The sequence below is a fragment of the Galeopterus variegatus genome, unplaced genomic scaffold, assembly GCF_000696425.1.
Source record: "Galeopterus variegatus unplaced genomic scaffold, G_variegatus-3.0.2 Scaffold116, whole genome shotgun sequence".
NCBI lineage: Eukaryota > Metazoa > Chordata > Mammalia > Dermoptera > Cynocephalidae > Galeopterus > Galeopterus variegatus.
In genome coordinates, this window is record NW_007726227.1 from 971774 (window position 1) to 998824 (window position 27051).

Below are 27051 nucleotides of genomic sequence, written 5' to 3' on the forward strand. Positions count from 1 at the left end.
GCTCCGGCTCGCGGGGTGGGGGGGGCGCGGGAGCAACGCCGAGGCTTGCGATCCCGTCGCCGGTCCCCGGTCCGGTACGGGGGCAACACTGAGGGTTGCGATCCGTTGCCGGACACGGAAAAAAGACAAAAAGACAAAAAAAAAAAAAAAAAAAAAAATGGGCAAAGTACTTGAACAGACATTTTTCAAAGAAGACATACAAATGGCCAATAAGCACATGAAAAGATGTTCAACATGACAAATCATTAGGGAAATGCAAACCAAAACCACAATGAGATACTACTTAACACCTATTAAGGTGGCTATTATTAAAAAAAAAGAAAAGAAAAGAAAAAGTTGTTGGGAAAATAGAATAATTTAATCAGGCTCCCCTCATGTCTGGGCCAGTTGGGGGTGGTTCAGTAAACAAATTGTATGTGTGGGTGGGTGGAGTTGGTGCACATGTGCCGCACTGCGGCTTGGCCGGCGTGGGCCTCAGGCACCTGCCTGTGCAGCAATGCTCTCTAACCTAGGGCTTCCAAGGACCTGTTTGCTGGTTACCTAGCTCGTAGACCTGCGTGTGAGGGGTCTGAGGACCCAGCCTGGTGTGTGAAGGGTTTATGACCCAGTCTGGACAACAGGCTTGAGTGGTCTGTGAGCTACAGACCCAGCCCTAGCTCGACAATTAGCCCAGTCGGCAGGATTACAGGCAGGTAAAAGAGCGTGACACAAGTACTGGTGAGGATGTGGAGAAATCAGAACCCCTCGTGCCTTAATGATGGGAATGTAAAATGGCACAGACACTGTAGAAAACAGTATCACAGTTCCTTGAAAAATTAAACAAAAAACTACCATATGATCCAGCAATTCCAATTCCAGGTATATACTCAAAAGAATTAAAAGCGGGGTCTTGAAAAGATATTTGTACACCAGTATTCATAGTAGCATTACCTATATCTAAAAAGTGGAAACAACCCAAATGTCCACGAATGGATAAATGGATAAATAAAATGTGGTATATATATATACAATGGACTATTATTCAGCCACAAAAGAGAAGGAAATTCTGACACATGCTATAAACGTAAGGTTCAACATGGGTGATCCTGGAAGACGTTATGCTAAATGAAATAAGCCAGTCATAAAAGGACAAATACTGTATGATTCCATTCATGTAATACCTAGAGCAGTCAATTTCAAAGAGCCAGAAAGTAGAATGGTGGTTGCCCGGGGCTAGAGGAAGGGAAGAATGGGGAGTTACTGTCTAATGGGAGCAACTTCAGTTTTGTAAGACGAAGAGTTCTGAGGATGGATGGTGGTGATAACGGTTGCACATGTGAATGTACTACTTCCACTGAACTACATACTTAAAATTTTGTTGTGTATATTTTAACACAATATTTTTTTTAAAACTCATCATATATACACCCAGAGAAACCATGTATTTTCCATGAGTATGTGTAAAAGTGGGTAAACATAATTTTATTAAGTCTGGAAGGAAATACATAGAGCTTATCAATGGTACTACCCCTGAGAATGAGAGGTCATAGTCAAAAGTATTTTTACTGTACCTTAAACTTCTAAATTTTTTAAAGAATACTGATTTTATGTATTACGTTTAACAAAAATTGATATAAAAATGCTATTTTATGGACTCATGAGAAAAATAAAAGACAGGAAAAGAACTATTTCTATAAAAATATCTTTCTACCCAGGAATACTATAAAAGCTTACTATTAAAAAATAACATTTCTAAATTGGTACTTTCCAGTTAATATACTGCTTGCTTGCTTGAAATTAAAGGAAAATAATAATTACAATAATAAGAGACTCTTCCCAGGAGAAAATGAAGGGGGCAAAGGGACAACATGAAACAAAAAAAAAAAAAAGGAAAAAAAAAAAAAAAAAAAAAAGAATCCACTGCGCACAAGGCTAGATCTGGTCTGGATTTTAAAATGAAATTTTATAGAAATTGTACTTATCCCCTGAAGGTTTCATGACCCAACAATGACACCGATGGTTAATAATAGCCTTTGCCCTCCCTCTGCAGTCAAACAGCTATGCAATTCCTGAACAGAGCCACTGTCCAGGGGATATCATGCAGGTATCCTGTTTCTGACCTAGCAGGAGGAGTGGAAAATGGAAACATGGCCACAAACTTACATCTTTCCATTACACAGAAATCGAGGCTTTCGAGCTTCACTTTCATGATTAAAAAAAGAAAAAGAAACTGACTTCGCATTTTATGGAAAGTAGCAAAGGAATACATTTTATTGAAGAAGCTTCATGGAAGTGCTATTCTTTTGTGTTTCATATTGACAAAAATAACTAAGATGGTAAAACTAGTCAGGTTTAAAGTTAAGCTCTTGACCTGCTACCAGCAAGAGGCACACGAGTCCATAGAAAGACAACTTCCTCTGGTCCCACATTTCCACTCTGCCTCTGGATCTGCTGCCTCCCTCTGACAATTACTTCCCATAATTTTCAAGATCTGTGAATGCCAGGAAACATAATTTCCCAAATATAAATCTTTTGTTTCTCTGACAAGTTCCTAAGACTTAGACTTAAATACTTCCCTAACAATACAAGGAAAAATGGTATACATAAACCATATTCAATATAAACATTATTTCTTGGGCTTTTTACAAAATCTTTTTATAATTAAAGCTTTTTTGCATTTTGGGGAAAAGTGGGCAATAGTGAAATATCTGACTTCACATTGACCTGAAGAAGGGGGCCTATTTCTCTGAAACTTGCTTGCTTCTTTTTTTTTTTTTTTTAACACCATAAAATAGAGTTTCTGCCTTTGTGAAGTTAGACTTTACAGTATGCCTTCATGCTCAACCAAAGAATGAAAGAATTCAATCATAAGTCATTTACAGAAAAGCTCTATTGTAGGAGACAGACGCATCAAAGTGTATCCAGAATTTCTCTACTTCTTTCATCCCCATTGCAGGAGCTCCTAAATGTTCTCCCTGCCACCCTGTCCTGGGCCACATATTCCCCCCCTTCTAAGTCTGTACTGAAATCCGGTCTCATTATGTCTGCAAATGCACATCAGATCTCTCAACATTCTAATAACTCTCCAGCTCATTAATAATAAAAGCCAAATTCCCTACCCTGGCCTGAGAGGCCTTGCTCCATCAGGCCAAGGTCACAGCTCTAGCCTCATGTCCTATCCCTCTCCCTGTCATGCCCCAAGCTCCAACCACACCAGGCTTCCTTCCATCCCAGGGCTCTGCACCTGCCGACCCTGCTGTCTAGCATTCTTCTTCTGGTCTTCATGTGGCTGGCTCCCTCAGCTTAGTATCCTTTTCTGGGGCTTTTACCTAAGGTAGCCTCCACTCCAAAAGCATTCTCTATACCTAACCCCGTTTGATTTCTTTATTTTATCACAATTTTAAATTACATTTGTTTTTGTATGTTTCCCCAATAGAATGTAAGTTCCATGAGGGCATGACTTTGGTTCAGACATGGAGGGCTAGCAGACAGCAAACACCCTATAAGTATCTGTTGGATGGATGAATGAACAGGTAGTGGGTAGGTGAGTGGATAGATGGATGAGTAAACCGATGGATAGACAGGCGGGTACATGGATAAGGGATAAACGAACAAGCAAACAAACTAACAAACAAATGACATGGGCTTTTATTTGAGTGCACTACCACTATGAAATTCATGCCACACCATGTGATGGGGACACAAAGGCAGGAAGGCCTCGCTGGATGGGCACCAAGGTAAGCATCATGAATGAAGAGCTATCTGAAATGGACCTTAAAGGATGCAGACGATGTCAACAGGTAGAGACAGGACAGGAGTTCATTTCAGGCAGATGAACAGAAACATAAAGGAGAAAAAATCATGACATTTATTCAGGAAACAGTAAGTAATCTGCAGAAAACTAGTCTATGATTCACTGTGAAAAGCTTTTACCATGAACTTAACAGGTGATAACATGCCATAAAATATGAACTCTTAACAATTTCCCATATGTGTTTAAATGTAAACGGTCAGCCAACTGCCCGTGGGAGCCTCAACATTCTTACAGTTGGAACAAATTGCAATTCTGTGCAGAAGTTAAGATGTTGATCGTCCTAGGTTTTTATTCTAGACCTATTAATACTTGACAGATGAGTAAGGCATTCCATGTCTGGTACCCAGAAAACCCAGAGAACTATAAATTATTTTTCAACTAAAATTCTTAAGAGGCTACACCACTACAATCTTGCCCAACCATTGAGCAATCCACGTTGGGTTCATCTCTCTTAAGAAACAAGTTATTTCACTAGTATGTGCTTGTGGAATAAGTCAATGTCACTCAGCAGAGTGGCCAATCATCAGTCACTAATGTATTGAGCTGCTATTGTTCTATTGGCTTTTCCCTGACACATCTTTAATTGTGTCAAGAAGGCACACCATGCTCTGTAACATTTTCATCACCAGGTGGGGGGGGTAGGAAGACTGAGGGGACGGTGATGAATGACAGCAGTCTCATATGTGACCTCAATAATCAAGCCTAGCCATCTTGCTTCCTGGCAGCTGCAGTAGCACAGGTTGTAAAGTCGTTTTAGACTTTTGGGGGTGGAAAAGGGAGGGCAAGGTGGTCCAGAAGAAACCAAAACCTGGAGCAGATGATAAATGGCAACATCTAATTTCCTCTAGTACAGTAGTTCTCAAATGTCAGTGTGCTTAAGGAACACATGAAGACCTGGTCAGAAACATAAATCTGCTACTTTTCTGCCCTCCACATCTAGACATGCCAGGAACTCTGGTTCAGAAAATCCAGGTGGGCCCAAGGCTCTGCATTTCAGTAAGCACCCTGGGTGGCTCTATGCTGGTGGTCGTCAGATAGCCCTTTAAGGGACACTCCTGCTAGACCCTGGATGACTTTGGTAGAGAGAGAATAGGTAATCCCTGCAAACAACAGCCCCCAGTCCACCAGCACTTTCACCTCTTTGGGCCTTCCGAGAATGTGGCAAAAACCCTACACCCTTTCTCCCAGAAAAAGGCATTCGCACACATACACACATGAAAAACTTCGGGGACGAGCTCAGGGAAGTTTGTGAACCCCTAAAAGCCCACTTGATCCAATTCATACCCCACTCACCCATCTTAACCTTCTCTTACAGACTAAGTAGATTTAAAAACAACAGCCCCCAGTCCACCAGCACTTTCACCTCTTTGGGCCTTCCGAGAATGTGGCAAAAACCCTACACCCTTTCTCCCAGAAAAAGGCATTCGCACACATACACACATGAAAAACTTCGGGGACGAGCTCAGGGAAGTTTGTGAACCCCTAAAAGCCCACTTGATCCAATTCATACCCCACTCACCCATCCTAACCTTCTCTTACAGACTAAGTAGATTTAAAAAGATAAATACCATGTCATTAGAGACTGCACCTAAACTATAGTATGTTGACAAACACCTCTGTACAGTTAAGTGTTTATCTACTAGGCAGACCTTTAAAAAATAATAGCAGGAGCTGCATTTTTTATTTCTATTGCTTCCAGATCATTCTTCTCTCTCCATTAGTAATGCAAATCTTTAAACAAGATTTTTGACAAAATATCCTAACTGGCAGAACATTTTTCTACAATTACCTGGCACTATGAAGATCCTAACAAATTATCTAAAAAGCTAAGAATTCTCCCATTAAAATCTTTAGTCCATATGATTAAATTACTGCTGCGCTCAATGTATAAATCCATGGAAGGATAAACTTTGCTGCATTGGGAGTAAAAAGGGTGCTGTTAATCTTTGGCAGGTCAAGTCAGTAAAGAGTTTCTTTGTTTTTTGAACACACCCACAAATGAGATTAGAAGATTAAAATAACTAAGAGTCTAACCAAAACACATACACAGAGACAAACAAAGCCCTTATGCCTTAAATGCACTAACCCATTAGTGTCCTGAAAAACTGACTTAAAGCAAAACAGATGTGTTGCTGTGGTTGGAGATTAGAAATGTTTCATGTGTCAAAGGTAGAAGAGGAACAGATCACAGTTTTTAATTTACCAGCCATATTCCAATAGCAGGAAACAAAGTCTTTTCAATTTTTGCAATTTTGTTAACACATGCTATGAATTTAAGAAGGTAAGATGAAAGTCAATTGATCGGTCAATCAGTCAAGGGATCACCAAGCAGAAAGACACAGGCATGGATGCCTTGGAAGGGCTTCTTTTTAAGTTTATGGTGGACTGATTCAGGACAACTGTCTTCATGGAAACAAATTAAAATGCTAAAATAGGGCCGGCCCAGTGGCGCACTGGAGAGTGCACCACTTGGGAGCGCGGCGGCGCTCCCGCCAAGGGTTTGGATCCCATGTGGAGACTGGTTCCCGCTCACTGGTTGAGCGCGGTGCGGGCGCAACACCGAGGATTGCGATCCCGTTGCCGGTCCCCGGTACGGGCGTGACACCGAGGGTTGCGATCCCATTACCGGTCAGTAAAAAAGAGACAAAAAGGAAAAAAAATAAAAAATAAAATGCTAAAATAAAAGTGACCCCTAGCAGCTCTCTGACTAGAGAGAAGCCAGCCTGCTTGGAAACATCTCCTAGGCTCCTTCCTTTCCTACCAGTCAGATATTCATACATCAAGCAGGCACTACCCTCCCCCACCCTCCCCAGGCACTGACAGGGACTCAGTACACATGGTGATTACCCAACCCACTCCCCAGAAGGATGTACTGACTTCATAACTCACAGAAAGCAGATGTTCAGACTGAAAGAATCGCAAAACCAGGTGTGATTCCATGTCTGGCCAGGTACCAGCCTAGCCCTGGTGGGAAGCCTTCTGTGCAGCAGACTAGGTAGGTCTCAGAAGTCACTATCACTGGCAGAGCCCCATGACACTACAACAAAGACTGAACAACAGCAACAACAAAAACTCTGTAATAAAGAAGCTATTACTACATTTCCACCTGTATTTATTTATTTTTTAAATATAGATATATTCTTTTTTTCATTGAAATATAATTGATTACACATATTTGTGGGGTAAAGAATTGACTATCAATACTTGTGTACAATATGTGATGATCAAATCAGGATAATTAGCATATTCATCATTATAAAATGTAATCATTCTTTGTGCCCATCAACCAATCTCTTGCTAACTCCCCTCCCCCTCCCCCTTTCTCAGTCAGTGTTTGTTTAATAAAGTAAAGTGACAAAATGAATTTACAAGACTGGAGTAAATGACAGATCTGGGTATCATTTTGGCAACCAGACATGGAAACACACTGTTGTGGCAAGTCAACAACTGGAGCCTGGTTCAGGCCATGTGCACACTAAAGATGAAATCTACCAAAATTGGGGGATTAGAATCTAGAGTTCAAGCCTAAAAAAAGAGTGAAAGGGTAATATATACATTTAAATAAATGTTCTTCTATGAAGAGATACAAACTTATTGGCATCAATATAATTCTTCCTTACATTCAGAATATTTTAAATTTATCCCTCGCACTGAAATGTGTAGCAACCAAGAGCCCTCTGTGCCCGTGTAACGGGCTGCCTCACAATAGCAACTTACCTTGTCCTAGTCTGTCCTCTGTTTCACCTTCTGGATTCCACAGCATATATTACTGAAAAGGCTGCCCCTGTCACTGCAAGTATAAATAAATGAAACCAAATGGAGCTCTTTTTCCCATCCCCCTCTCTACCCTACATATTTCTTTCAGATCGTACAGAAGCCATGAGTGTCTCAATCTCAACATTCCAAGGTTCAGACACAGTGATAGACGCTTGCTGATAAGACAAGTATATAGAGAAAATTACAGGCAAGGCAATGGTGATATTCAGAGAAGCACAAAGTTAAAAGCTCCATAAAATTAAAGGCACCATTTTTCACTGATCTACACATCCCAGTGATTTGTCAATAAAAATGCAAGTTAATTCAAGGATGTGAATTTGAAACTTCATCTTGTCAGCTCCTTCCAGCATTTTGATTTAGTGAAGTTTTCAACTGCACTAAATAAATGAGAATATAAATAATAAATGGCAACACGATGAACTAGGTAGCCCTGGGCTACAGGGCTGAGCCCCTCAATTACCAAATGCCTCTCCTCACCAGGAAAAACCCCATCTGCTCTCACACATGGGGAACCCCATCTACATGAGGCCCAGGAAAACAACCCCCACTCAGGGGAAGGGCACTTGAAGTTAGAACAAGAGCAAGAATAAGTTTTACCATAGGAATGGAGGACTAGTGTGTTGAAATCTCTTCATGTCTAGCCACCCACAGAAGAACTCATGAACTAGGTAATAACCAGGATGTTCCTATCTGAGTCGTGTTTCTCCACAAAAATGCCATAAGGAAAAGAGCTTCTGTCTGGTGGTTCAGCTACTGCTTCCAATGTCCTATTCCCTTTGGAACACATTGCTCTTCTTCCAACATCTTCTCACTGCCAGACTTCTCACGGGACCCACACAGCAGCCTACCATCACAACAGGCACGCTGCTGATGCGGCCATGGGAAGACATGCAGGCGCGGCAGAGGCCAGCTCCAAAATCAGGGCAAGCAAACTGCTGTTACCTTTCCCAGTCCAGTCTTCACCAGCAGCAGCTGCATCACCCATTAATAGAGCTCTGGGACTCTTGAAAAGTCCAGAATCTACCCCTATTTGAAGTACAAGTTTGAAAACGACTGAGAATCCCTTCTCCTCTCCTCATCCTTAAAAGTCAGCTAAAACCTCCAGTGCCCTGGAAGGTCTGCCCAGCTCAGCAGGACAGAAGCAGCCTTGGCCTCCCTAGAACTCAGGACATTCATAGACCACACAGCCCACAGCCTGCAGACACCACTCCTAAACAAACAACACATACCTGGGCGCTCACCTCCCGGGAAAAGGCAATGAATGAGACTCAAAGAGCTTAGGTTTTAGGAGTGGCGGGGACAGATGAGAAACAAGGAACCAAGCAGGTAAGAACAGATGGTGCTCAGTCTGTGAATAAGCCGTTAGGGCAATGGGCCAGAGTGGCTGGCAGGGGCTTCACTGGCATTGAGAGAAGCCCCTCCTCTGAGGACGTGTCACTGGAATTGAGACAAGAGTACTAAGGCAAGAAAGAGCTCGACCTATTCTCAGAACAGAGAGAAGGCAAAGTAGATGAAGTGCAGGCAAAGAGGGAAGGATGCCACCCAGCAGGCAGGAGAGAGCCACCGAGGCCTGGTCACTCGGTCCCTGGTACGTGACAGGCAGGAACTTAGACTTTCATCTAAAGTGCACTTGGAAGGCACTGAAGGGTTCTGAAGAGGAACATGAACTGGAGGGTCTCATGACGTTTCCTATGCTGTCACACACCATTCTTCATCTCTCCCACTAGTATAACCTTTCAGGCTTATGTTGCAGTAAATCCACCCCTGATAGCACAGGCTGGGTAGCAACACCTCCTTCTCTTCTTCACAGTGCCCAGCACACCATCATACACCAAAAAGACACTTGATGCACATATACATACACACACATAAACACACATGCACACACACAAACATATACACATGCACACATACATACACATACAAATACACACACATACACACTCATACATACACATACACACACATATATGCTGTTCATTTGTGCAGATGATTTAAAGAACTTATATTTAAAAGCAACTTGCCAAAAGAACCATTTTTCTGTAATGTTATTGCAGCAGTTTTCACTATTAGTTGGAATATAATGGGAAAATAAAATACTTAGCATTAAAAGCTTAGTTGATAGAAACATATGTTTATCAGTAAAAAGAATTTGACTGTGCTTTAGCAATACAAAAGCAAGCAAATTAACTATTTCTTCAAAGAAGAAGCCCCTCCCAACTGTGCAGGAAAGGCAGAGGCCACAGGCAAGGCCAGCACCACAGAGTTAGAGGCCCCTTCTGTGCTTGCTCACTGCCACCTATTGGACAGCTACAGGACAAAGTGAAATGCGCCATTTTCTAGGGTCTGAGACTTTTGGGGGTCAGGAAACTGGTACAAATCACTGAAATTGACACAGGATATTTCATGCATTTGTAGGGAACACTCCTAAAAGAGTCAGAAATAACTAAAAGTCTTTTTTATCCAAATAAGTTAACACGGCTTGTTAGAAGTTTAAAAAATAATGCCTATTGGGAGTTTGGGGTTTTTAGTTTTTTTATTGTATATATTTAAGGTGTACAACATGGTGTTTTGATATACATATACATAGTGAAGTGATTATTACAGACAAATAAATTACATATCCATCAAGCTATCTTTCTCTTTTTTTTTTTTTTTGCTCATAGTGAGAGTACTTAAAATCTACTCTTAGCAAATATCCAGTATACAATACCATGTTATTAACTATTGTCCTCAAGTTGTACATTAGATTCCTGGGCTTATTCATCTGGGATAACTGCATCTTTGCACGCTTTGACCTAAACAAGAAAGAAGGAGGTGCTACTCGAAAGAAGGTTGAAGATCCTAAAGGTATAATGTATTAATCTACCATTTCTAGAAAAATATCTAGAATGAAGAAAAGCTTGACTAAATTTTTTTTCCTAATAGAGTTAAACCAGAATACTATATCAAACTACAGAATAATGATCAAATAAAAGCAAAGGGAGCAGCCAGAGGCAAGAGAAAAACCCAGAGAGAATGCCATCCTGGAAAACAAGCTCCAGCTGGTTTCCAAGGGTTGAGTGGCCACCCGTGGCAAATACTATTGAGAGATGAAGGGGCCTGGAAAGCAGTTATGAAATAAAGCAATGTGAAGGCCATGAGGACCTGGGTGAGCCTTCACAGACGACAGCGCACTGACAGCGGAGCAGGAGGGGAGGAAGTGGAGACATTTCTCAATTGGAGATATTTGAGCATACTTAGAAGCCAATAGGAATGAGGGACGATTGAGAGAGACAGACTGATTGACTGGACAAGAGGACAGAGAAGGCTGCTGAGGAGGAGGAAAAGGAGGGCTCTGATGCCCAGGTCAGTCTGGCTCTGCAGGCGTGTGACCCGTGCAGTCACACTGGACCCCATATTCAGAAGGGCTCTACCCTTGGTTTAACGCTCTGCTGTCACCATCTTTAGATTCTTAATTTTTGAACAAGGGACCCCTATTTTCATTCTGTACTGGGCCTCACAAATTATGCAGACAGTCCTGGCCCAGGAAGACAAGTTGGCCTCAGTCCAGGGATGGGCAGCTCTGCTACGGTGGCAGAAAGAGGGAATGGTGAAGCAGGGTCAACACCATCACTGGCATCTTTCTCTGCAAAGCAGGAAGTGCTGCCTGCTGCGAATGAACAAGAGGACAGATGAGGGGAGAGAGCTTAGAACCTCATGGAGGGTGGAGAAACCTGGTAGGCTGCACCTTAACTAAGTGATAAAGTTAAAATCAGCTATAAGGGCCGGCCCAGTGGCGCACTCGGTAGAGTGTGGCGCTTGGGAGTGCGGCGGCACTCCTGCCGAGGGTTCGGATCCCATATAGAAACTGGTCCACTCACTGGTTGAGCGCGGTGCGGGCGCGACACCGAGGGTTGCGATCCCATTGCCGGTTGTGGTACGGGTGTGACACCAAGGGTTGCGATCCCGTTACCGGTCACGAAAAAAGACAAAAAGGAAAAAAAAAAAAAAAGCTATAATACAACAAATCACTATCATGTACCTCTCCTGATACAATGCACTAAGAAGGACATGGGCTCACTTTTGTGTTATTTGCTATTCATGTAAAAATGTGTGACCTCAATATAATCATAGAAAACCCACACTGAGAAACATTCTACAAAATAGCATACCAGTACCCTTGAAAAGTGTCAAAGTCATGAAAGACAAGGAAAGGCCAAGGAACTGTCAAAGATTGGAGAAGACTAAGAACTGACAATTAAATGCAATGTGGGATCCTGCATTATCGTGGAACAGAAAAAGGACATAGAAAAAAACCTAGTGAAATTCAAATAAGGTTTGTAATCTAGTTAACAGTTTTGTATCAATATTAAGTTCAAGGCATGGCTACATAAGACATTAAAATTAGGGAAGCTGGTTGTAAAGAGTATATGGGGGAGAAGGAGGAAGGTCAGGGATTAATTGGGTGAGAGACACAGGGAATAATCACCATCTGTGGTAATGGGCATGCTTCTTGGCCATCACATCTTGGGCACAGGTGGTGACAGTCAGCTTTGTACCCCATGAATATGCATAACCAGTAAAACTAAATTTAAAAAAACAGTATATTGGAACTCTGTTTTTCCATCTTTTCTGTCTCAAAGTCTCAAATTATGTCAAAATAAAAAGCTTACATTTTCATGTGGGTTTTCATTTGTGATTTTTTTAATGTCATCAGTAATTCCAGGACCCTCAATTACTCCCTTTGAAGCCTAGCGCTGCATCAGACATGTGCCTACCTCTCTATCAATACACAGTCAGTAGCAAAAGAGAAAGGTTACGATCTCAGTAAAAATATGGCTCTGCCCAGGTTACCCAGCTGGAAGTTTCTTTCATGCTTCCCCCACACTATTGAATCACTGCACTTCACAGCATCCTCGCAAAGGGAGGGCGGCAAGGAAGGAAAAAAAGAAACATCCCTTCAGTCCTCCTCTCTGCCAGGCCCCACATGTCTCTATCAAGTGGGTGCATTAATTAAAGCCTTTAAAAGTGTGTTAAGCATGTATAAGACCACACAGGTTGCAAGGACTATCACACATTTTCTATTTTTTTTTTTTTTTTTTTTTTTGGTATGGGTAGCACAGGGATCCGAACCCATGACCTTGGTGTTATAAGGCTGCACTCTAACCAACTGAACTAATGGGCAGGCCCCTTTCTCTATTTTAATTACATCTTTTTGTAAAAGCTTACAGAGTTGGCAATAAACCCAGGTCAGACACTGCTTTAGAAAAATGAGGATTTACAAAGAACACTGAGCGGCACATCTACCCACAGCTGGGACAAAACCCACTCCACGTAATCATTCCCAACGGAAGAACCGGCCAGTCCAGGGCCGCACCTCTGCTGCCACCCAGCGGCGGGTAGACGCCATGGCGCCTGGTTCAGGAACAGAAGCCCAGAGGAAGAACCAGGCTCTACGAAGGACATTTTCTCCAGAATCCAAAGGCGGGAGGAGGCTAGGGAGAAGTGCTGCCCAGCCCACCACAGAGCTCAGGAGATCAAGTGAAAACGTACATTCTTGGGAAGGGAAGCAATAAAATAAATACAAGGTTACAGGATGAACTGTTTTCTCCACCTCAGACTGAGGACTGCTCCAGGGACAAAATCAAAGCCAAACGATGTAAAAGTCACTCAGGAGATGGACCCCAGCACCTGACTCCAGTCTTACCTGCTTTGGATCAGAGGTAGCAGCTCCAGGAGCTGGGGATTCCAGTTCTATAGTCACAGGCCCATCATTCTGAATGTGCACTTGCATGTAGGCACCAAACTTGCCATCTGAAAGAGCAATTCAAACAGTTACAAGAGATGGGGACCCCAGATTACTCCATTTAGAAAGCACACCTAGGTCAGTGTAATCAGGAACCTTGGGAGGAAGACTGGCCAGTCAACACGGAAAAAGGTGTCTGCTATAGGTCAAATGTGTCCCCAAAAGTTTATGTATTAGAAACTTGATCCTAATTGAAACATGATCACCATTAAAAGGGTGAAAAATCCAATTATGGTATTTGAAAGATGGGGCCTTTGAGAGGTGATTGGATTGTGAGGACTGCACCCTCGTGAATGAATCAATCCATTCATGGAGTAATGGGTTGATGGTTTAATGGGTGGTCATGGGCATGATTCTGATGGCTTTTTAAGAAGAGCAAGTGAGAACATTAGCTCTCTCTTGCTCAGGCCATTCTTGCCACTTGATACCCTGGTTGTCACAGAACTCTGTAGGGAGTCACCACCAAGAAGGCCCTCACCAGATGTGCCCCCTGGATTGTGGACTTCCCAGCCTCCAAATTGTTAAGAATCAAACCTCTCCTGTATACATTACCCAGTTTCAGGTACGCTGTTACAGGCAACAGAACGGATTAATACAGCCAGCCACATGAGTGAGGGAAAGGGAAGGAGAAACGGCCCAGGTGCTGCTACATGACCAGTAGACTTGGTGAGTAAGGAGAGGTCTGGTCCCAGCAAGGCTGGGGAAGAACGTGGGCTCACAGCACTGGGAAACGGTGGGAGGGAAATCCAGCATAACCACTGTGGAAGGCCATTTTAGCACTGGATCCAGTGGTCCCTCCACCTCTCTCCACGGAGGGCAGCTCTGCTCTCAGGCCTGCTAGGCTCAAGCCAGCCTCATGCCCTGGGGTCCCTCGGACACCTGATCCCCCACCACCTGAGTGAGTCTCTGCTCCTGCCACCACAATCCCACAATTCCCACCTCTGATTCTTCCTCACTGGTTTACTCCCTCTGGTGATCCTTAATCTCTGAGGGATTACCAGCTGTTGGTATTCTTCAGTCCACCGACAGCAGCACTGGAAACTGTATTGGAAGCACCCAAGCTGTTTACCTGAATATGCTCAAGTAACAGTGACTTTCCATGACCTATCAGATTCAAGTGGCCATTCAAATCAACAGTTTTTCTTTTATCTATGTCAGACTAGCTAAAAAGACATCAGCTGGGAAGGAAATCATGTGTTTAATTGCATGCTAAAATTATATCTACAATTAGTAGCAAATTTCAGCCTCTGTACTCGTCGGGGAGGCTGAAGGCACACTCAGGAGGAAAGGAATTACTTCCGACCTTGAATTTCTGTTGCCAGGATATACAGCATACACTTTACCTTGTTTATCATTTCAAGTAGCAAAAAATTTATTTTCTTTTCCTGTTTTTCTTCAGTTAGGAACAGAACGATTATCTGAATTTCCCTTAGTACAAACAATAAACCCAAAGACATGTTTTAAGAGGTCTTAAAATGGTAACATTTTTTCCAGCCTAGATCAAAGGGTTAAAGCCCCCAAGAAAATTATACTTGCCAGGGAAAATAAATACAATTTTTAAAAGACAAAACTATATCTACAAAACTACATCTGGGCTCCTATGGTGATATAATCAAGTTGTTCTCAAATAAAAGTCCCAGTGTTCTACACAGAGCTGCAGGATAAACAGGTGTTGAAACATATTTACATAAGTTTCAAAGCAGGAAAACTCCCAGCGGAAGTCAAACCAGCCATGAGCTGGTCTCCAGCAGCATGTCCAAGGCCCCTACCAGCCGCAAACCAGAGCTCCTCACAGCAGTATTCCCCATTTACCTGCAAAGGCTGATGTCATGCCCCTTTGGACAATGCCCAGCTGACTGTCACAACACCAAGAAGACCCACGCTGCCTCTCCGTATCCTAGTTTGTTCTGGGACAATAAGAGGACAGTTGTCCTGGGATGGTTATGAGGGTGCGTGTGAATCAACACAGAGCCTGACAATTATGTGTGGAGGAAATGTTAGTCACTATTATTACTGTCATGCCCATCATTGTCCATGGCAGTATATGGGCAAGCTGGGAAGACAGGACAGAAAACTATACCAAAAAAGCACACTACTGAAGAAAAATAGGGAGAATAAAGGCATGCGCCACCGCTCCTTGGCCTGGCTGGGAGCAAGCCCACATTCTCCGCTCTCCAGAGCCGGCCCTGCATGGCCCTGACTGGGCTGGGGTTTGGACAACCTCTGGGGACCTGCAAGGGACAATGGTACTTTACATTGACCTTGGGCCAGCACATCCCCTAAAGGCAGCTCTCTGCCATCAAGCGTCCACACCACCCAGGTTTCTTCTCTATTCTACTTTAATCTGTTCAGAACCTGAGCTGAGAAAATGAAAGCCCCAACACTGGGTGCACAGGCTGTGGATAACAAGAAATCAAGCAAATGAGCGGCACTGGGGGCTCAAAATCAGCCCGGGGCTAGGCTAGGGCCACGGCCAGCTGGAGGCATTTGGTCCTCCATCACACCCTGGAGCTGTGGGAGTGTGATGCTGCGGGTGCCAGTGGTGGCTCTGTCCTCAAGTATAGGCTACTTTGACAGAGACATGAGTGCTCTCTGGCATCCCCTCCTCCCCAGAGGGCTTGGCCAAAGATTCCACTACTGTGGCAGATGCCCAGCTCAAAGTGGCCTGGAAAGCAGAGGCAAGGGTTCAAGAAGCCTTCGGCAGAGACCAGTGTCTCCAGAAATGACAATTCCTATGTGACTTGGCTGGGGAAAACATTTGCTTATCAGAGAATGGGTACATCACAGGCCCTTCAGGCCCTGGCAGCAGTTTCTCAGAATGTGAGGGCCAGGCCTCAGTGGGCAGTGTTAGAACCACCACCTGATTCCATTCCACACTCAGGGCCATGGGAGAGACTGGAAGGGCAAATGCTGGAATCTTGTGGCTTCTTCCCAGGCTCCAGGCCCCCAGTATCAGTTCAGTCCATTAGAGGGAGATACCACCTCTAAGCTGCAGACGTCTCAGGCCTGGGACTTCATGGTAAGAGGCACTGGGGGACAGGTCCCATGGCCCAGGACCAAACATGCCTAATCACAGGACAGTGAGGGCACCTGTCACTAAGGGGGCCACCCTAAATTATAAACCAATGAGCTAAAAACGGGGCTTCAAGGGGAAACAAACATTAGGATGGTAAGTAAGTTCTGAGGTCATGGGTTCAAGGCAATTAAGGCAGCCCTTCTTGCATAACACAGAGATGCAAGAGAAGGTTTTCTCTATCAGGCTTGGTTCACACACCTCTGAGCTGTGCTGGGGTCCTTGGCATCATTCTGCTTGGGATAACTTCGAAGCGGGTTGAAGGCTGCCTGCTCTTATAACTGAGGCACGAGGGAGTCTGTGCAGGGATAATGCAGTGTTTGAGGCCCCAAAGGATGTGTGTGACACAGCTCAGACACAGCTTGGCTGAACGAACCCAGGCTCAACTGAGCGTGGACACTCCTCCACTGAGAGCAGCAGAATAATAAACCAGGAAGGTAGCTTCTGAGCTCATCAGGCCATAGGACTGATTTCAGGCTTTAATTCCTTTGGTCTTGAAAACCTTTGGACGTAAAAATGATACAGAATTTAATCATGGCCTGTAATTTCTCCCCAGGACTGTGATAATAGGAAACTGTCTCCATTCAAATTCAGTGCATCTCCATGTTGCTGGCATTTTATTATGAGTTTCTTATGTGTTTTATGATTGCAGTATATGAATATTGTCACTTAACCTCACTGCAGAACCTCTGATGTGCTGGGCTGGGCAGCATGGCTGTACACAGCTTGGGAGGAGTCACACAAAACTCTGAAGTTTTGGACCTTAGGTGCATTTATTAGAAAATGAGACTAAAACTAAATGAAATAAGGAACCAGGGGAAAAAACAAATGAACCACACATACAAGAAGTGAAGAAGATGAAATGAAAAGAGTGAAAAAAATTAAACAAAACAATAAAATATCAAACAAAAAAATAGACTTGATTAACTTAAGATCTAGTTTTCAGAAAAAGATGCTAAAAACCCTGAGGAAAAAAGGGAAAAATACAACTAAACAACAGTAAGAAAAGGGATAAGACTCTAGATATAGAGATCTTTCTAAATCATGAAAAAAAAATCTATAAAGTTATTTTCCAATAAATTTGAAAATCCAGATGGGAAGGAGACTACAGGCAAAGTTAACTGCCCAAATGGACTCAAGGAGTGCTGGGAAACTAACCAGAGCAATAACCAACAATGTCTGGCACAAAGGGCTTTATTAATAAGTTCTATTAAAACAAATAACTCCCATGTTATTTAATTGGCCCAGACCACAGAAAAAGATCAAAAGCTTTCCAATTTATTCCGCAAGGCTAGTATTACCTTAATACTAAAAATGAACACGAATATAAAAAGCACAGACCAATTTCATCTTTGAATACAGATGCAAAAATTCTACATGAACACTTGGTAAATCTCCTGCACGTGTATATTCGAAGACCACATGGCTCATGATTAGAAAATCCATTTACTAGGCATATTAGTCTGTTTTCTGTTGCTTATAACACAATACTTCAAACTGGGTAATTTATAAAAAAAGGAAATTTATTTCTTATAGTTTTGGAGACTGGGAAGTCCAAAGCACAAGGGGTGCATCTGGTGAGGGCCTTCTTCTTGGTGGGAACTCTGTACAGAGTCCCATGGTGACAAAGGCAATCACATGGTGAGAACAGCACAGCTGTCTTATGTGCTCCCCTTATAAAAGCCACCAGTACACACCCACGAAAACTCATTACTCCATGAATGGATTAATCCATTCACAAGGGCATAGTCCTCACAATCCAATCACTTCTTAAAGGATCCACCTTTCAAATACCATAATCAAGTTGTCCACCCTCTTAACACTGTCACAATGGGGATCAAGTTTACAACACATGAACTTTTCGGGGACATATTTGACCCATAGCACTAGGTTAAGATTTAGAGAAAAAGACATTGGAAAAAATCAACTTCTGTTCCTCTTTAAAAATGAAACTCTTACTTGGCTAGAAAGGGAAGCCCATCTCTTTAACTTTAGAAAGGCCATGTAGGCACCTCTTTTTCCTACAGTCAGATAACTGAGGCACCCTGAACAATCTTTCTTACCTCCCAAGCAACAAAGCAACACATATAAAAAGATGGGTTGACTAAGCAAATACCTCAGTAATAATTATTGCAGGCAAAGGCCATGGATGGAGGCTAAAATCAGTGGGTGACGATGTCGAGTAACAGGATATTTGCATAGTCTCAAAGTATTTCCAGACGAAACAGTTATCAATTACAAACAGGAAAAAGTAACTTGACAGAGAGAAATCTGGCAAATAATGAGACATATCATCATGTGCCCACTGACATAATGTATTGGGAAAAGCACAAGATCACTATTGTTGTATTCCTGCCAAAAATACATAACCTCAATACAATCATGAGAAGACATCAGGCAGACAAACACTGAGGGACATTCTACAAACTGACTGACAAAATAAGTGACTCTTCAAAAGTGGTAAGGTCATGAAGGACAAGTAAAAACAGAGCAATCTTCACATATTGGAAGGGACTAAGGAGATGCAACAACTATTTGCAATGTGGGATTCTGGACTGGATCCTGGACCAGAAAAAGTACATTAGTGGGAAACTTGGCAAAAGCCTAATAGGATCTCTACTTTAATCAATAGCATGTTTTCACTGTTAATTTCCTGGTTTTGATAACTGTACTATGTAAGATGTTATCAATAAGAGTTGGATGAAGTATACTATTCGTGTATCTTTTCTTTACATCTAAATTATTTTTTAAAAAAAGTTAAAATGATAAATAATTTTTTAAAAATTCCATCCAGCATTTTAATTGGTGCCGTTGAGAGGTTTTTAGCCTAAGCTACTGGAATGCTGGCATTGCCACCAACTGAGATGGGGAAGCCTACAAGTGGCATGGTTTGGGTCAGCGTTAGCCATGCTAAATCTGAGGGACCTCTTAGACACCAGGTGGGGATATATAGGGAAGCAGCCAGATAGATGGGTCTGGAGTTCACAGGTACAGAGATCCAGCCAGGCTAGATCTCTCTAGAGAAATCCACCAGCATATAGATGATCTTTAAAGCCGAGAGACCGAACAAGATTACCAAGGACTGAGTGTAAATGAGAAAAGGTCAAAGAACTGAGTCCTCAAATGTTAAGAAGTCAGAAAAGTAGGAGGAAGTAGCCACAGAGGCTGAAAAAACGCAACCAGTGAAGTAGATGAAAAGCAGAAGAATGCCGAGTCCTAAAAGCTGAGTGAATTAGTGTTTTGAGGAGGACGGAGGAAGCTGCAGGGTACAATCCTGCTGATGGAACCGTTGAGGAGGAGACGAGAACTGACAGTACAGGAGAGGGCATGGAGCTCCGCCAGGGCAATGCTGGCAGAGGGGTGGGCGCAAAAGGCTGACTGGAGTGAATTTATGAGAGAATGGGAGGAGAGGATTTAGAGACAGATATGAATACAGACAGCTCTGTGAGTCTGCAGTAGAGTGGAGCAGGGAAAGGGAAGGGAGCTGGGAGGAAAAGTGGGACTCAGAGTGTCCTCTAGACGAGAGAACTAACAGCACGTCTGCAAGTGGGAGGGAAGGACCCAGGAGAAAAGGAGCAACAACTGACTTAGGGGAGAGCGGAGGACTTAGAGGGAGGGATGGCCCAGCTTTGGTGTGCAGCACAGGGGTCAGCTGAAGTGATGCGAAGGAAAGCTGGTTCCTGCGCCAGATGCTGACAGGTGGAGTAGGGAGAAATTCTGCAAGTTCTCTTCTGAGTGTTTCAGTTTTCATAGGGAAAAAATAAGTAAGGTCAATAGCCAAAGGGGAGGATGGAGAGGAGGCACTGGAGGTTTGAGTAGAGAGAACAGGCATGTAGGAGAACAGTAGAGTGAATGAACAGGTCAACATATTACAATTGCTGGGCAGCACTGTGGCCCACCTGCAGGTCAAAGTCATGAACGTGAGACCAGTCAATGTGATGGCATGTTTTCTCCAGCTACATTCAGCTACACAGGTGCAGATGCAGAGCAGACAGAGAGCTGGTATTAACTGAGGCTAGAGTTTTGCCAAGCTAGGTCAACAAACCTTGACCTTCATGGGAAAATGCTAGAGGGTGACTATCATCACGGACCAGAGGATTTATGAATGTATAAATTTAAGGCACTCCAAATAAAAATAACACAGATTACTTTCTGGAAGTAGACAAGCTGAATTAAAAATTCATATAGAGGGCTGACTGGTTAGCTCAATTGGTTCGAGTACAGTGTTTAGATCACTGTAAAGGGTTCAGATTCCTGAACCGGCAAGCCAACAAAAATAAATAATTAAATAAATAAATATTCATATAGAAAAATAAACAAAAATAGCTAGGAAAACTCGAAAGAGCAATGGGAGAGAAACTCACCTTACCTGGTATGAAAGCATAGTAAAAATCCTCAATAATTACAAGTGTGTCTTCAGTATATACGCAGACAGACAAAAAGAACAGAATAGAAACAAAATTTAAAAGTTCATAAATGCATACAGAAATTCAATATGAGCTAAAGTCAGAATCTCAAATTAGTGGAGGTAAAGATGATTTTTCTAAGTAAATGGTTTTGGGAAACCATTTAATAAATACCCATAAAAAGATAAATTTTGAATTTGTGCTTTACGTTTATACAGGTTAAGTTCTAAATAGACCAAAGATTTAAAAGTAAAAATGAAAGCATAGACTGATTCCCGCTCACTGGCTGAGCGAGGTGTGGGAGCAACACCGAGGTTTGCGATCCCGTTGCCGGTCCCGGTCCGGTACGGGCGGGACACTGAGGGTTGCGATCCCGTTGCCGGTCCCGGTCTGGTACGGGCGCGACACTGAGGGTTGCGATCCGTTGCCGGACACGAAAAAAGACAAAAAGGAAAAAAAAAAAATGAAAGCATAAAAGCACTAGAGGAAAAAATAGCCAGATTTCTTTGTAACTTTGAAGGAGGAAATGTCATAGGAATCACAGGAAACTGTGATTCAAAATCCAACAGACAATTCAAAATATTGATAATCAACTACTTATGTATCAAAAGCGTCTGTCCAGCAAACAATCCTTTAAGCAAGGTCAAAGGGCAAATGACAAAATGGATGAAAAATACCCACAACTCATAGCATATATATAAAGCTCACAGAAATAAAGAACCTGACAAGTAATTTGGTAGAAAAATGGACAAAGCATATAAACAGTTCACAGTAAAGGAAATACAAATCACTCAAAGATCTGAAAAATGTTCAACCACACTACGCACATTAAAACTACAATAAGATATCTATCACATGCGCAAAATTCTAGAAGTTCAAAATACTGTCTGCTGACAAAGCTATGAGTAATATTGCAGTTTCACAGGCTACAGAGAGGCACAATACCTACAGAGGTCCATCTGGCACTATTAATCAATTTTACTTCTGAGAACTTATCCCTCAGGTATCTACCTACATATAAAATAGCATATGTAAAAATTTATTCATTGCATCACTATTGTTTTTAAGAGACAAAAATTAGAGACAACCCAAGCATCCAACAATACAAGATGTATTAAATAAGGCAGGCATGTTCTGGCCACAGAACACTATACAGTTGTTAAAAAAGAAGTGAAGAAGTCTCTATGAACATATATGCAAAGACTCTCTAGAACACACTGAATTTTTTTAAAAAAGCAATATGAAAACAGTACACCACATTCTACCCTTTGTATAAAAAGGGAGATATAAAATCATATATTCATATTTACTTACATCTGTATAAACACTAGATGGATAGGAAAAAAAATAGTAAAAGTGACTACCTCTAGAGAGCAAGGGAAACAGGTTGGACAGAGACAAGAGTAAGAGCAAAACTTCCCGATGTTAACCTTCTTACATCATTTTGATGTTTGAACTACCTGATCACACTACCTATTCAAACATTAATTAGAAGAACAAAGCTGAAGGACTCACACTTCCCAATTTCAAAACTTATTACAAAGTTACAGTAATCAAAATAGTGTGGTACTGACATAAGGAGAGACATGTAGAACTGGCATCCAGAAATAAACCCATACATGCGTGGTCACTGGATTTTCAACAAGGGTGAAAAGACTACTCAGTGGGTGAAAGAACAGTCTTCAACAAATGGTGATGGGATAAATGTACATCCACATGCAACAGAATCAAGCTAGACCCTTACGTTACATCACACACAAAAATTAACTCAAAATGGATCAAAGGCCTTAATGTAAGAGTTGAAACATGAAACTCTGAGAAGAAAACATAGGGTTAACCTTCAAGAGACTGGAACTTGGAAAGGGTTTCTTGGATATAACACTAAAAACACAAGCAACAAAAGGGAAATAAAGATAAATTGAATTTCATCAAAATTGGAGATTTTTGTGTATCCAAGGACACTATCAAGAAAGTGAAAATACAATCCACAGAATAGGAGAAAAGATTTGCAAATCATATATCCAATAAGGATCTAGAATCCAGACTATATAAAGTACTCTTACAACTCAATAACAAAAAGGCAAACACCACAATTTTTTAAAATGAGCAAAGGACTTAAATAGATATTTCTCCAAAGAAGATATACAAATGGCCTAGCAGCACATGAAAAGATGTTCAGTTTCACTAGTCATTAGGAAAATGCAAATCAAAACCACAATGATGTACTACTCCATACTTCAAGGATGGCACAACAATAAAAAAATAACAGGTGTTGGTGAGGACGCAGAAAACTAGACCCTCATATACTGCTGACAGGAACACGCCTCAGTAAGTTGAGTCATATGATTCAGCAATTCAACTCCTGAGCATATATCCAAAAGAACTGAAAAAAGATGTTCAAACAAAAACCTATACACACATGTTCATAGCAGCGTTATTCACAATAGCTAAAAGGTAAAAACAACACACACGTCCATCAATAAATGAATGGATAAACAAAATGTGGTATATTCATGCAGTGGAATATTACGCATGAAAAGGAATGAGGTATCAATACATGCTACAACATGGATGAACCCAAAACACATTATTCTAAGTAAAAGAAGCCAGACAGAAAAGGCCACATAGTATGATTCCATTTATATGAAACATCCAGGCAAATCCATAGAGGCTACTGTAACCAAAACAGCATGGTACTGGTATAAAAACAGACATTCAGACCAGTGGAGTAGAATTCAGAACACAGATATCACCCCACAGGCTTACAGCCATCTGATATATTAGACAAAGGCAACAAAAATCTACATTGGGGAAAAGATTGCCTCTTCAACAAGTGGTGCTGGGAAAACTTGATATCCATATGCAGAAGAATGAAACTAGATATGCATCTCTCACCATACACTAAAATCAACTCAAAATGGATTAAAGATTTAAGTATAAGACCTAAAACTGTAAAATTACTAAGGGAAAATTATAGGTGAAACACTTCAGCAATTAGGTCTGGGCACAAGCTTTATGAACATGAGCCCAAAAGCACAAGCAGCAAAAGAAAAAATAAACAAATGGGACTATATCAAATTTAAAAGCTTCTGCACAGCAAAGGAAATAATCAACAGAGTGAAATGACAACCTACAGAGTGGGAGAAAATTTTCCTAACTATGCATCTGACAAGGGATTAATATCCAGAACATACATAGAACTTAAGCAATTATACAGTAAAAAAAACTAATGACCCAATTAAAAAATGGGCAAAGGAGCTAAATAGGCATTTTTCAAAGGAAGACATGCAAATGGCCAACAGATACATGAAAAAATGCTCAACATCACTAGTTATCAGGGAAATGCAAATTAAAACTACACTGAGCGGGCCGGCCCGGTGGCGCACTGCTACGGTGCGCCGCTTGGGAGGTGTGGCGGCGCTCCCGCCGAGGGTTCGGATCCCACATGCAGACCGGCCGCTCGCTGGCTGAGCGAGGTGCGGGAGCAACACCGAGGGTTGTGATCCCGTGGCCGGTCCCGGTCTGGTACGGGCGCGACACTGAGGGTTGCGATCCGTTGCCGGTCACGGAAAAAAAAAAAAGAAAAACAAACTACACTGAGATACCACCTCACCCCAGTTAGACCGGCTAAAATCAAAAAGACAGTGAATAACAAATACTGACGAGGGTGTGAAGAGAAGGGAACACTCCTACACAGTTGGTGGTACTGTAAATTAGTACAACCACTATGGAAAACAGTGTGGATTCTTAAACAACTACAGATAGATCTTCCATATGATCCCCAATCCCTCTTCTGGGTATATACCCAGAAGAATGGAAATCATCATGTCAAAGATACCTGCACTCCCATATTCATCACAGCTCTATTTACAACAGCCAAGATATGGAACCAGCCTAAATGTCCATCGATGGATGACTGGATAAGGAAAGTGTGGTACAGATACACCATGGAATACTATTCTGCCATAAAAAAGAATGAAATACTCCCATTTGCAACAATATGGACGAACCTTGAGAAACTTATGTTGAGTGAAATAAGCAAAACACAGAGGGATAAATACCTCATGCTCACTCATATGTGGGAGCTGAGAGAGAAAGAAGGAAGGAAAGAAAGACCACAGCAGTGCAGTGGTCTAACAGAGGGAGGGAACATTCCTAGGGCTGCAAAGTGGAGTGGGGGGAAGGGGGGAAGGAGGGTTGGGGGTTAATTGGATGGGGACACAGGGTATAAAAGCAATTTCTGGTAATTTTTTTTTTTTAATTAAAAAAAAAAATTCCACAGAGGCTAAAAGCAGATTAATGGTTGCCATGGGCTGGGGACCGAAGAGAATGGGAGCGACTGTGAAATGGTTATGGGGTTTCCTTTTGGGGTGATGAAATGTTTTGAAACAAGTTAGTCGTGACGGTTGTACAACACTGTGAGTGGGCTAAATGTCACTGAATTCTACACTTTAAAATGGCTAAAATGTTGATTTTATGTTATGTGTATTTTGCCACAATAAAAAATAATATTAACAGATTAATTTAAGAAAGAAGAACAAATAAATACTAGAAATGAAAAGATATGATTGACTTAAAATTCAAATGGCAGGCTAAACTCTAGACTGGACACAATCAGAGAAAGATGAGTAAACTGGAAGGATTCTCTCAGGACACAAAAAAAAGAACAAACGATCAAGAGGCTATACCACTTACACTACTCATTTGCTCAATAAACCTTTTGTCTGAAGAATGTAAAAAGACAGCCAACTAATTTATCAATATTTCTGAATTTGTAGACCCCGGATCAATAAGGCTGTGAACTCTTCCTATTCCTCCTGCTGAGTGATTCAGACTTTTCTTTTCATCCCATCATCTTACGTACTTGGATCATGACAGTGATGAACAGAAGTTCCTTTCCATCTATACTTGTATCTTCTCTTTAAAAATTGCCTTTATTTCTTCAAATTGAATTGCCATAATAGACTCTGTCAGGCAAGAAGAGAGAGCTGACCCTGCAATTCAAGACCAAAAGTGTGGAGGGAACTCAGGAAATGAGATAAAAGGGGTGAAGGAAAGTAAGGACAGGAAGGAGGAGCCCAGAGAGGAAGGGAAGATGAGACAGCAAGGCCACCGAAATGAGCCTGTCCCAACCTCCTTGGACCAGAGGCATTTGTCCCACAAAATAACTAAGCACCTACTGTGCATAAAGCACTCTGCCACTACCTCAGGGTACACAAACCCCCTCAATCCACTGACGCTGTTTCTAAGGCAGCCACAGACACTTATTTTAAGTAAAGGAAAGGAGAACTGGTAAGATTAGGTTGCTGTTCACCATGAATAATCAATTAAGCAAATCAAGGAAATCATGAAAAAATAGGATTTAAAAATGAAAGTGGAAATAGTTTGCCATTTGGGAAGAGAGAAGCTAAACTGTAGCTATGAAGATGATGTAAGTGTAAGCCCAAAAAAGAGACATACAGGAATAAATAAGGACATCGGAAAGCAAATTAATGAAGAGAATAAAGGAAAAGGAAAGAGTGACAGAAAATACTAACAGATTTGTCCAAAATCAGTTGCACATCGGTACCACAGTTTGCCAGCCTTGCCTTTCAAGAACAATGATTTGTCCCATGTTGTAATTTACTAAATTTACATTAAAAATAATGCCTTTGGTATCACAGACCTTGCCAAAGTATATAAAACAGGCTTCCACTGAAAGTTCACTCATGCTGCTAAAATGAGTTTAATAAGAGTAGAACATTAAACAAATCCATAGAAATTATAACTAAGCATGAAGCAAAAACTAGATGTGGTCTTCCAGGTCCTGGCACCTTCTTTTTGCAAAACGAAGGTGCAGGAGGTCTGGACATAATGGATGTCCCACGGAGTGCACAGAGCTGAGGCAATCCTTAAGGGTCTGTCCACATTTCTCTAGCTCTTTGACACCCACGACAGATTAGATCTCGCAGAGAATACACCAGTAGCTCTTTTTAATACCATAGCAGCTTCTGACTTGCTGAATAAAACCAACAGGTGAATGCTTTCCTGGGCCCATTACAAATGGCTCAGAGCTGGAACTAGAAGTTGGACAGCACAAGTCCTTCTTTTCAACTATTTCATTTTAGTATAACATTTTTTTCCTAACTATAAAAGCAACATATGCTCAACAATCAACTTGGAAAGTGTTTAATACCTCCCACCAGTTGGTGCTTTCAGCATTCATCCAAAGGCT

At 41.8% G+C, this 27051-nt stretch overlaps 1 protein-coding gene across 3 annotated transcripts in view; it reads right to left on the reverse strand.

Moving 5' to 3' along the window:
- The window catches only part of DTD1 (D-tyrosyl-tRNA deacylase 1), a 160297-nt gene that overhangs the window by 120764 nt on the left and 12482 nt on the right, over positions 1 to 27051 (reverse strand). For 2 of the 3 annotated variants that reach the window (XM_008587208.1, XM_008587223.1), the window contains exon 4: positions 13260 to 13366. In XM_008587208.1, coding sequence (XP_008585430.1) covers positions 13260 to 13366 — 107 coding nt within the window. Of the gene's footprint in view, positions 1 to 10107; positions 10369 to 13259; positions 13367 to 27051 lie in introns of those variants that run through there. The other variant, XM_008587217.1, reaches the window with a different exon arrangement.